The 12,134-nt window shown below is 41.6% G+C and overlaps 1 protein-coding gene and 1 long non-coding RNA gene across 3 annotated transcripts in view; one reads left to right on the top strand and one right to left on the bottom strand.

Annotated features, from left to right (window-relative positions):
* LOC144083371 (FRAS1-related extracellular matrix protein 2-like) overlaps window positions 1-10,146 on the top strand; it is a 63,465-nt gene extending 53,319 nt beyond the window's left edge. The window contains exons 15-25 of the mRNA XM_077611155.1: window positions 28-159; window positions 764-1,095; window positions 3,902-4,094; window positions 4,177-4,281; window positions 5,589-5,716; window positions 5,786-5,920; window positions 6,125-6,251; window positions 6,607-6,794; window positions 6,869-7,015; window positions 8,650-9,110; window positions 9,225-10,146. Coding sequence (XP_077467281.1) covers window positions 28-159; window positions 764-1,095; window positions 3,902-4,094; window positions 4,177-4,281; window positions 5,589-5,716; window positions 5,786-5,920; window positions 6,125-6,251; window positions 6,607-6,794; window positions 6,869-7,015; window positions 8,650-9,099 — 1,937 coding nt within the window. The 3' untranslated portion in view covers window positions 9,100-9,110; window positions 9,225-10,146. The remainder of the gene's footprint in view (window positions 1-27; window positions 160-763; window positions 1,096-3,901; window positions 4,095-4,176; window positions 4,282-5,588; window positions 5,717-5,785; window positions 5,921-6,124; window positions 6,252-6,606; window positions 6,795-6,868; window positions 7,016-8,649; window positions 9,111-9,224) is intronic.
* Window positions 8,531-12,134, bottom strand: part of LOC144083372 (uncharacterized) — a 29,647-nt gene continuing 26,043 nt past the window's right edge. For both annotated transcript variants that reach the window (XR_013303537.1, XR_013303538.1), the window contains exons 2-3: window positions 9,324-9,467; window positions 8,531-9,116 (exon numbers count right to left, since the gene is read on the bottom strand). This is a non-coding gene — a long non-coding RNA (uncharacterized LOC144083372). The remainder of the gene's footprint in view (window positions 9,117-9,323; window positions 9,468-12,134) is intronic.

The raw sequence follows: 12,134 nt of genomic DNA, 5'->3' as shown, positions 1-12,134 counted from the left end.
CCTAACTAAATGTTTGATGTGCGTCAGGCATGTGCCAGCCCCGCGTGATGGGCACCGTGGGAGCCGAGCCCTTCTCCGCCAAGCTGCGCTACACCGGCGCCGAGGACCCCCGCCATCCCAATCTTATTAAATTGACTGTCACCATGCCTCACATTGACGGTAAGGAAGACTCTATCACGTCACAAAAAGTCCCTTCTATAGACTACAATAAGTTATACGTACACAATGCTATATTCTAATTCAATAATTAGGGCTGGGCGATAATTTAAAAAAATGTCATCCTGATTCCTGCTATTTCTATTTAAAAAAACATTCACAGGCTTGTTTGCGGCACCTATTGGTAGCAATAAATGGCCGAAAACTATAAGTACAGCCAATATAACATTTCAAAAGACTATGTTTTCATTCATTTTGTGTACAGCTTATCCTCACGAGGGCTACGGGGGGTGCTGGAGCCTATCCCAGCTGATTTTAGACACTGGGCGGGGGATGCTCGGCAGGGCACAAGGAGACAAAACAAGAAGCAATCATAGCTAGGGGCAATTTTTAGGGCTAAATTAGCTTAGCATGCATGTTTTGGGGATGCAGGACTACCCAGAGAAAACCCAGTTAAGTTTTGATTAGGTCCAGAACTCGAGTTGAGTATGACGACGGTTCTCTTGAGAAGAAAATGTCCTTTGTCTTAGCTGTTATGGTCCTGTAGTTGAAGAAATGAACTCTATGAATGAACCCCACTGACCTTTAACCCCTCGGGCTCTGGCAGGCATGCTACCCGTGTTGTCCACCCGTCCCCTGTCCAACTTCGAGCTGACCCTCAGCCCGGACGGCACCCGCGTGGGGAACCACCGCTGCTCCAACCTGCTGGACTACACGGAGGTCACCACGCGCCACGGCTTCCTGAGCGACGCCGACGACCGGCCGCGGCCCGTCGGCGAGACGGCGCCCTACCAGTACAGCGCCGATCTGAGGGGCGCCGGCGCGCTGCGCTTCTACCGCAACCTCAACCTGGAGGCCTGCCTGTGGGAGTTCACCAACTATTACGACATGTCCGAGTTGCTGGAAGACTGCGGGGGAAGCGTCGGGACGGACGGACAGGTGAGCGACTGCGTCTAGTCACGTGACTTCCAATCGTCCTCCTGCTGTCGTTTTTCAACGAGTTTATCGCTAGTAGACGTCCAAACTATTCATCTGTTGGATCATAAAAAAAATGCAATAAAAAAATCATCACCTTTTTCACAAGCCGCCACGCCATCTGCAGCGGTAGCCACGGCGCCCCTCGCCACCTGGACACCTCGCTCTATTGCCCACCCCCCCAAAAAGGCTTAAAAAGATTTAACTCATTGATGCCTGAATTTCCATTGAACACACAGACACCAAAAAAGCATTGGTAGGATAAACTTGGGTTCTGTTATTATTTTTAGGGTTTTATTTTTCTATTCGTCTTACATTACTTTTGCTATAGTTAGTATTTAACTCCTTGCCTGCCAATGACAACAATAGTCTTCCATTTTCTTCAAAACCAAATCCTTTTTGACTAGCTATCCACCTGTGTCAAAGTTGCGGCCCGGGTGCCAAATCTGGCCCGCCGCATTTTTTTGTGTGGCCCGGGAAAGTCAATCATGACTTTCTGTTTTAGGATCAAATTAAAATGAAGAGTATAGATGTATATTAAATTTCCTGATTTTCCCCCTTTTAAATCAATCATTGTAATTTTTTAATCCATTTTTTCTGTATTTTTAGTTCAGAAATCATTTTGTAAAATCTAAAAAATATATTTAAAAAAGCTAAAATAAACATTGTTTTAGATCTATAAAAAACAAAATATTCAGGGCTTTTAATCCATTTATATAAAAAAATAATCTAAATATTATATCTAAAATGGTCCAGTCCACGTGAAATCAATTTGACGTTAAAGTGGCCCGCCAACCAACCCGAGTCTGACACCCCTGTATAAACAAACACCCTTTTTATTTAAAAAATGATCAATTTTCTTAGACCAGCTTAAATTAAACCGTATTTCGGGAAATTCTGTTTATAGCAGTAGCAAGCACAGACACAGAAAAAGACAATGTAGACCTAGATAAACATCTCAACTTAACAAAACTTGCTTTCAATTCATTTTCTCTATTTACACGTATTACTTATTCATTCACAGTCCAAGCTGTAAATTCTCAATTGACGTTTCTGCGTTTAGTATTTTTGTAAAAAATACCAATTTTACGGCATTTCCTACTCCTCCAATGCTTTTGGTATGTATATGTATTCAATATAAAGTCAGGTATGAAAGACTGATTTTTAAAGTTGATTTGAGGGGATTTTAAACAGCAAGTGAGCGATGTCACGTCTAATTTATCAAAGTCGTTAGCTTTAATGGCCCGTATCGTCTTCAGCTTTTATGACGCGTACACAATTTATCCTAAAAATAGATGAGGATTTTCAGCTCAATATGTTTCTCTGAGAAATATCCATCGTCATTTCAGCGCTCTTGATAATCATATCAAGGGGTTTGTTCTGCGCAACCAATATTATTATCTTTAATCAATAGAACCTGCTCTCGACTGCATCTAGTCGTCGTACGCATAATGGATTTTGTGAACTTTTTACATTACTGCCCGTGTAGAAGCCCGCTTATCAATACCATAAATAAGATGTTCTTCGTTGCTTAATTATTAATCTTGGGAGTACGCCTCTGATGCAACCTGGTTAATGAAATCTCTCTGCTGTGAGAAAAAATTCTGAGGTGAGTGGAAGTCATGGCCAGAGACACGCAGAACGTTTTAAGTCTCAGTATTGAGGTCCAAAAGTCCTGGTTTTGTCTTGGCCTTGCCTTCTGTTGGAATAGTTGGATTGGATTGGATTGGATAACTTTATTCATCCCGTATTCGGGAAATTTCATTGTGACAGTAGCAAGAGGGTGAGAATCCAGATACAGGAAAGGCATAGTTATAAGTTAAGACAGTACGGTCGCAAAGGCCGCAGAACAACAAAGCAAAAGCACAAAGTACAAAGCAAATCAAAGTAAATGGGATCATTAAGAATCACCAAATCAAATCATTAAGACGGAAAACCGCTAACATGGAAAACGAAGGTAACAAAAGATTACGACAAAACTAGAATTCAGTTTTGTGTAAAGTTACATTAAACGTATGTTTGAGTGTCTGTATATATCAATCCAAGTTCATTTAAATTTGTTTGTTCCGTTTACGAGTGCGTTGTCGTGGAAAAAAAACGAACCCCACCCGCCCACGCCCCCAAACGTCTCTGTCTCCCGTCGGCGAAATCTGCCCAATTTTAGTTAGATTAAACACATGTTATTACTATTAAACCACTAGTTATGCGTTACTTTGTTAATAGATGGCGAATTAGAAGAAATCAAACATTTTTTCCAATCCAATATCCTGTTTTTGGTGTTTTTTCAGAGGGCTGGAACCAATTCATTTGTTTTCCATTCATTTCAATGGAAAACGTCCGCTCGAGTTACGAGAATCTCGTCATACGAGCTCAGTTCCGGAACAGATTAAGCTCGTATCTCGAGGTACCACTGTAATGATAAATCTAACACCTTCCGTTCCTGAAAGTCATTTTTTCCCTCTCAGGTACCTTTTGTTTTGCCACTCAGTGTTTCTGAACGCAACCGTGGGCTTAAAACCCTTTTGTTTTTGACAAATAAATGACAGACATTTCCACTTACTTCCACCATTCCAAGGTTTGCGGAATTGGCCGCCCGCTGCAAAATGTTTAGCCCGGGGCAACCTTTAATCAGGCGGTACTTGTAGCGGCGGCTTTTAAACACTCCCTCGCCACTCTTCATTTAGTTGGGCCGAGCGATTTTGCAGTAGTTTCGCGCTCTGATCAGGAAGTCGTGCCCTGCCAATCATGTTTTTTTTTGCTTCCCCGGCAGGTACTGAACCTGGTCCAGTCCTACGTGACGCTGCGGGTCCCCCTCCACGTGTCCTACGTCTTCCACTCGCCGGCGGGCGCCGGCGGCTGGCAGCACTTCGACCTGCAGTCCGAGCTGAGACTCACCTTTGTGTACGACACCGCCATCTTGTGGCGGGACGGCGTGGGCAGCCCGCCGGAGGCGGAGCTCCAAGGTGAGTGGCGGAAGGGAAGGGAAGGGGGAGATCCGGATGGGCGTTTCCTTTCAGATTGCATCTTTGTGGGGTTTTTTTGCAGGTGCGCTCTACCCCACCAGTATGCGGATTAACCAGCAGGGGCGCCTGGTGGTCAACTTCCGTACTGAAGCTCGCTTTCGAGGACTCTTTGTCCTCAGACATCCCGGTATGGATACACTATTCATTCATTTTCTCAACCGCTTATCCTCACAAGTGTCGTGGGGGGTGCTGGAGCCTATCCAGTGGGGGACACCCTGATTGGGTGATCTTTCAATCACAGGGCATGCGCGGACAAAAGACAAGCGATCAGAAGTAGGGACAATTTAGTACCCAATTAGCCTCGGATGCATGTCGTTTTTTTTTGGAAAAAAAGCCTTACTATACTATGTCGTTTTTAAGAAAAAAAGCCTTACTATACATGAACGTTTTTTTAAGAAAAAAAGCCTTACTATACTATGTCGTTTTTTAAGAAAAAAGCCTTACTATACTATGTCATTTTTTAAGAAAAAAAGCCTTACTATACTATGTCGTTTTTTAAGAAAAAAAGCCTTATTATACTATGTCGTTTTTTACGAAAAAAAAGCCTTACTATACTATGTTGTTTTTTTAAGAAAAAAGCCTTACTATACTATGTCGTTTTTTAAAGAAAAAAGCCTCACTTTACTATGTCGTTTTTTAGGGAAAAAAGCCTTACTATACATGGTTGTTTTTTAAGAAAAAAAGCCTTACTATACTATGTCGTTTTTTTAAAGAAAAAAGCCTTACTATACTATGTCGTTTTTTTAAAGAAAAAAGCCTTACTATACTATGTCGTTTTTTACGAAAAAAAGCCTTGCTATACTATGTCGTTTTTTAGGGAAAAAAGCCTTACTATACATGGTCGTTTTTTAAGAAAAAAAGCCTTACTATACTATGTCGTTTTTTTAAAAGAAAAAAGCCTTACTATACTATGTCGTTTTTTTAAGAAAAAAGCCTTACTATACTATGTCGTTTTTTACGAAAAAAAGCCTTGCTATACTATGTCGTTTTTTAAAGAAAAAAGCCTTACTTTACTATGTCGTTTTTTAGGGAAAAAAGCCTTACTATACATGGTCATTTTTTAAGAAAAAAGCCTTACTATACTATGTGTTATTTTACGAAAAAAAGCCTTACTATACTATACTAAGTTTAATTCATTCATTTTCTCAATTTAGTACCCAATTAGCCTAGCATGCATGTTTTTGGGACGTGGGAGGAAAGCGGAGTACCCGGAGAAAACCCACGCAAGAACATGCAAACTCCACACGGCCAGGTCCCACCTGGGATCGAACCCTCGACTCGTTAATGAGTGAATCTAGGAACAATGTCAGAATGTCACAAAACAAAATGTTTCAGCGATTGTTGATGCACCACTAGGGGGAGTCCTTCTACCACTCCTACGCCACTTTGGGCAAAAAACTCACTTACGGTCGCTTCGGTCGTTTTTTTGTCCAGGTTCGGCGCTCAGCTCCATGGTGATGTGCGCCGACCACCCCGGCTTGACCTTCAACCTCAGCTTGGTGCGCAGCGAGCCCACCTACAACCAGCCCATCCAGCAGTGGACCTTCGTCTCTGACTTTTCGGTGAGGAAGCATTTGTGTTCGTCCCCACTTTGGACGGCCCGTCTTAATTGGCGCTGCCGTGTTCTTCAGGTGCGCGACTACTCGGGCTCGTACGCCGTCAAGCTGCTGCCGTGCACGACGACGCCCGGCTCGGAGTTCACCATCCCGCCGCTCTGCAACCCGAGAGCCCCCGTCGGCTTTGACTTGGACATCCGATTCCAGCAGGTAGGCCAAAATTAAATGATCATTAGATGACATGTCATTAAGTATGTTATTTATTCCGCTTTTTTTCTCTATTTTTACAATTTTGATTTCATTATCAAGTTAGTATTTTTGTCATGTCATTTCTTTAGGATAGCCCTGCTAACATGAATCAATAATAAGACGTTAAATGTCATTAAATGTTATTAATTTCAATTTTCTGCTTAGGTGAGCGACCCGGTGGCCGCCGAGTTCAGCCTGAACACGGAAATGACGCTGCTGGCCAAGAAGTCGCTGTGGCTCTCCGACGCTTCCGCCGGCCTGAGTCCGGCCGGCGACACCGCCTTTTCTCCAGGTACCGTATTTACTCACATATCAGCCGCACCCTTCAAATTGCCTTAAACTCGTTGAATTTGGCCTTTTCTCACGATACTTGGCCGTTTGGTCGCCGGTTGTTTGGGTCCGGGCGACCAAACGTCCGGTCACGTTTCTCACGAATAAGCCACACCGATTCACAAATTTCACCTCCATGTTCATGGTTTTAATAGCACATTATGATCATAAGGAAGTTAGCAATTCATCCAGCAATGTTTGTTGACTTACTGCAAAACAGACCAACAAATAGTAAATGTAACTTTACTGACATCTAACGGTGAAAAAGAGTATTGTGGGCATATAAGCTGTAACCTTGATTGAATCATCATTCCCAGGCGACACCATCTACGGCCGCGTGACCATGGACCCGGTGCAGAACTTGGGCGACTCCTTCGTCTGCAGCGTGGAGAAGGTCTTCCTGTGCACGGGCGCCGACGGCTACGTTCCCAAGTACGACCCCCGCGGCTCCGAGTTCGGCTGCCTGGCCGACTCGTCCTCGCTGCTCTACAGATTCAAGATCCTGGTGAGTGGCAAAGCCGCTAGCCGTCGGCGACCGGTCACGCACAAATAACCCCAGCACTGCCGTTGTGTTTCCAGGACAAAGCCCAGCCCGAGACCCAAGCCCGCTACTTCGGAAACGTGGACTTTGGCGCCTTCTTGGCGGCGGACGACCCGGCCGCGTTGCCGCTGGTCAGGCAGGCCGGCTCCGACGGATTCGCCCTGCGATCCGACGCACTCTTCCAGGTAATTCGTTTATTCGTTGGCGAATTATACTAGTGCGGAGTTAACCAAGGGACTTCTAGTTACCTGTGTTGCTTGAAAGTTAGCCACTGGAGGGCCTTCAAAGTGTATGTAGAAATAATGAAGGCACTAAATCAATACAAGGATACCAGTGTATTACCTTACATGACTTTTATTTATTAAATGTTGCATTAGTCTCATTACAATTAATAATACAGGAACCTCATCAAGGAAAAACTTTTCACATCTTATGTAGAAACGTTTCCAGTTTTTGCGTGTAACATTTGGCATTTCTTTCTTTTCAGGTTAAGAACATTTCAGAAGTGTTCAAGTTAAAGGGCTGGAATGTGGCTTTCCACACTTGCTCTTCCAAGGACTACGCAGGAAGGCTTCACGAAGCTGCTCCACTGTCTCAAAATGGCCTACGAAATGTGGTCAAACATTTTGGGACACCCTGTATTTGCAGGCCAAACTCCATGAAAAAATATCTACTGAAGAGGTCAGTTTGCTTTTGCTCAAATTCTAGGTGCTCCTCAAAATCTGAGATCTCATGTCCAAGTTGGCCTAATGGCATACTACCCTGAAAATGCCTTATGCTAAGCAGGATTGGTCCTGGTTAGTACTTGGATGGTAGACCGACCAACCGACAATACTACCAGCTGCTGTAACTTACACTTTTGTTACCAAGTAGCCCAAGCTTAGCCTGTGAGAAGCAGTGAGATCTATCATTGACGCTATTTCTATTGGGGACCCATGGCCTAAGTGGTTAGTGCATTACCCTTGGCTCTGGAGACCTGAGTTCAAATCCCAGTCGCTTCACCTGTGTGAAGTTTGCCCTGCATAGAGCTGGCCACTGCCTCAGGGGGACACCAACATCCTGGGTGTCCCCCCCTGCCTCTGGTGTGGGGGGAACACCAAAAATCTTGGTGTTCCCCCAACCAGAGACAAAGGGCAGTGGCCAGCCGAATGCAGGCCAAACTCCACAAAGGTGAAGCGCCTGGGATTTTAACTCGGGTCTTCAGAGCTAAGGATAATGCACTAACTACTTAGGCCATGGGTCCCCAATAGAAATAGCGTCAATGATAAATCTCACTGCTTCTCACAGGCTAATAAGTGAGCACTTGAGCTACTTGGTAACAAAAGTGTAAGTTACAGTAGCTGGTAATATTGGCAGGCAGTTGTCGGTTGGTCGGTCTACCATCCAAGTATTAACCAGGACCAATCCTGCTTAACAAAAGGCATTTTTAGGGTAGTATGCCATAAGGCCAACTTGGACATGAGATCCCAGATTTTGAGTAGCACCTATAATTTTAGCAAAAGCAAACTGACCTCTTCAGTAGATATTTTCATGGAGTTTGGCCTGCAAATGCAGAGTGTCCCAAAATGTTTGACTCCATTTCCAATCATTTTGAGACAGTGGAGCAGGTTCGTGAAGCCTTCCTGCGTAGTCCTCGGAAGAGCGTTAGAAGATCAAGCGTGGAAAGCCACATTCCGGCCCTTTAACTTGAACACTCCTGAAATGTTCTTAACCTGAAAAGAAAGAAATGCCAAACGTTACACGCAAAAACTGCAAACATTTCTACACAAGCTGTGAAAATTCCAAGGAAAACTCCAAACTCCAACCTTTTTGCTCTCAGGTGTCGGCGGGTCGGGAATGGTACATCCACGCCATCTACACGGTCCGCTCCCGCGAAAATGCCAACCGGGGGATCGGCAAGCGTAGCCTGGAGTACCACGCGCTGAGCCGCCATCGCCGCCAGGCCGCCGCCGACGTGGAAGACGCGGAAGCCGTGGGCACCGACCGCGGCACCAACATCCTCCACGTGGCGCTGGACCTCCGCGCCCCCCGCGGCGGCGACCTCCGGGGGCGACCGCCACCCCCCGAGGGGGGCACTTACCCACGCGAGTCCGGAAGCCCCGAGGACGGCGAGGGCGCGTCGTTGACGGTGGCGGGCGCCACGGCGGGGACGCTCCTCGTCGTGCTGGGCGCCACGGTCCTAGCGCTACTGGTGCGGCGGTGGCGCTCGCCAAAAGCCGAGGAGCCGGCGCGGCGGGCGGCCCAGCTCGGCGACAGCTCCGAGGTGTGAACGGGAAAAAGGTGTGTCTAAAAAAAGAAATAAAATAAACATCATTCATGCATGAAATGGTCATTATTGAGCATTTTTGTGAAAAGCAAAGAGCAACTTGTCTTGTTTTCTTTTTTGTTGCTCAGCTCCACCTGCTGCTTTTTTTGCAAGTGCCTCACATTTGATGAACAAGAAAAAAGAAAATGACTGTTGGAGCGGCCAGAGCTTTTTCTTCTGAAACCTACTTGAATGGCGTCGTCGTCCCCAGACCCGGCGTCCAATCACTCCGTAAGTCCTGGTCCAATGTGGTCCCGCTTCTTTCATTTCCCGCGGTCAAAGTGCTGAAGGTCGAAGTAGACTTGAACCCCAACGAGTAAGTGGTCCAACATCTGAAAGCACATTTACATTTAAAGATCCAGTCATTTATTTATTTTTTCATGCGTAATGTCATTTTTTTTTCTGTCAGGAAAGTAAGCATTTTTTAGAGTCCACGAATAAATGAAAATGCTAAAGATGACGTAGCATTGCTAGCACAAGGGTGTTTCAACTTTTTTCTGCCGCTTCCAGACAACAAAAAATCTCATTTGCAACGATGGAAACGAGCTAAAATGGTCACGCCTTTTGTTTATATCCTGGAAATCTTGCGTATTATTGCTGGATGACCTCATTCGGACGCGTGGAAGTTATGTTAGTCGCTTAAGTTTGGTTTGTATTCATCGATTCGGGCCTTTCGGGTCATTTTGAGGGAAATCAACATCTATGCAATTTGTTATATTTGACGTGTTTTTGTTTTGTTTTTGAGTTTTTCAATGAATTGAATCATCGCGTTGTATTGTGCTTTTTTTTAATTCGCTATTTTGTGCACATGCATGTACAGTAAGTATGAGTATAGTACATTAATTTTACTGTTTGGACGTTTTTTGGAATGGTTGTTCAAAAAAAGCGAATAAAAGAACTAAATACTAAAGCTAATAAAAATACACCAGTGATTACATTGTATGTAAGTAATTTTTAATAAAAAAGCCTTACTATACATGGTTGTTTTTTTAAATAAAAGCCTTACAATACATGGTCGTTTTATTTTAAATAAAAGCCACACTATACTATGTCGTTTTTTTATAAGAGCTGTACTGTCATTTTTTAAGAAAAAAAGCCTTACTATACTATGTCGTTTTTTGTGAAAAAACCCTTACTATACAATGTCGTTTTTTACGCAAAAAAGCCTTACTATACTATGTCGTTTTTTACGAAAAAAAGCCTTACTATACTTAGTATAGTAAGGCTTTTTTTCTTAAAAAATGACATAGTATAGTATACTATGTCATTTTTTAAAAACGACATAGTATAGTAAGGCTTTTTTTTCTTAAAAAATGACATAGTATAGTATACTATGTCATTTTTTAAGAAAAAAAGCCTTACTATACTATGTCGTTTTTTAAGAAAAAAAGCCTTACTATACTATGTCGTTTTTTACGAAAAAAGCCTTACTATACTAAGTCGTTTTTTAAGAAAAAAAGCCTTACTATACTATGTCGTTTTTTAAGAAAAAAAGCCTTACTATACTATGTCGTTTTTTACGAAAAAAAGCCTTACTATACTATGTTGTTTTTTTTAAGAAAGCCTTACTATACTATGTCGTTTTTTTTATGAAAGCCTTACTATACTATGTCGTTTTTTAAGAAAAAAGCCTTACTATACTATGTCGTTTTTTACGAAAAAAAGCCTTACTATACTATGTCGTTTTTTACGAAAAAAAGCCTTATTATACTATGTCGTTTTTTACGAAAAAAAGCCTTACTATACTATGTCGTTTTTTACGAAAAAAAGCCTTACTATACTATGTTGTTTTTTTTAAGAAAGCCTTACTATACTATGTCGTTTTTTTTATGAAAGCCTTACTATACTATGTCGTTTTTTAAGAAAAAAGCCTTACTATACTATGTCGTTTTTTACGAAAAAAAGCCTTACTATACTATGTCGTTTTTTTAAGAAAAAAGCCTTATTATACTATGTCGTTTTTTACGAAAAAAAGCCTTACTATACTATGTCGTTTTTTTTATGAAAGCCTTACTATACTATGTTGTTTTTTTTAAGAAAGCCTTACTATACTATGTCGTTTTTTTTATGAAAGCCTTACTATACTATGTCGTTTTTTAAGAAAAGAGCCTTACTATACTATGTCGTTTTTTACGAAAAAAAGCCTTACTATACTTAGTATAGTAAGGCTTTTTTTCTTAAAAAATGACATAGTATAGTATACTATGTCATTTTTTAAGAAAAAAAGCCTTACTATACTATGTCGTTTTTTAAGAAAAAAAGCCTTACTATACTATGTCGTTTTTTTATGAAAGCCTTACTATACTATGTTGTTTTTTTTAAGAAAGCCTTACTATACTATGTCGTTTTTTTTATGAAAGCCTTACTATACTATGTCGTTTTTTAAGAAAAAAGCCTTACTATACTATGTCGTTTTTTACGAAAAAAAGCCTTACTATACTATGTTGTTTTTTTTAAGAAAGCCTTACTATACTATGTCGTTTTTTTTATGAAAGCCTTACTATACTATGTCGTTTTTTAAGAAAAAAGCCTTACTATACTATGTCGTTTTTTACGAAAAAAAGCCTTAATATACTATGTCGTTTTTTACGAAAAAAAGCCTTATTATACTATGTCGTTTTTTACGAAAAAAAGCCTTACTATACTATGTCGTTTTTTACGAAAAAAAGCCTTACTATACTATGTTGTTTTTTTTAAGAAAGCCTTACTATACTATGTCGTTTTTTTTATGAAAGCCTTACTATACTATGTCGTTTTTTAAGAAAAAAGCCTTACTATACTATGTCGTTTTTTACGAAAAAAAGCCTTACTATACTATGTTGTTTTTTTTAAGAAAGCCTTACTATACTATGTCGTTTTTTTTTATGAAAGCCTTACTATACTATGTCGTTTTTTAAGAAAAAAGCCTTACTATACTATGTCGTTTTTTACGAAAAAAAGCCTTACTATACTATGTCGTTTTTTACGAAAAAAAGCCTTATTATACTATGTCGTTTTTT

Source organism: Stigmatopora argus, chromosome 10, assembly GCF_051989625.1.
Source record: "Stigmatopora argus isolate UIUO_Sarg chromosome 10, RoL_Sarg_1.0, whole genome shotgun sequence".
In the NCBI taxonomy this organism is placed as follows: Eukaryota; Metazoa; Chordata; class Actinopteri; order Syngnathiformes; family Syngnathidae; genus Stigmatopora; species Stigmatopora argus.
This window is presented reverse-complemented; position numbering and strand designations above follow the sequence as displayed.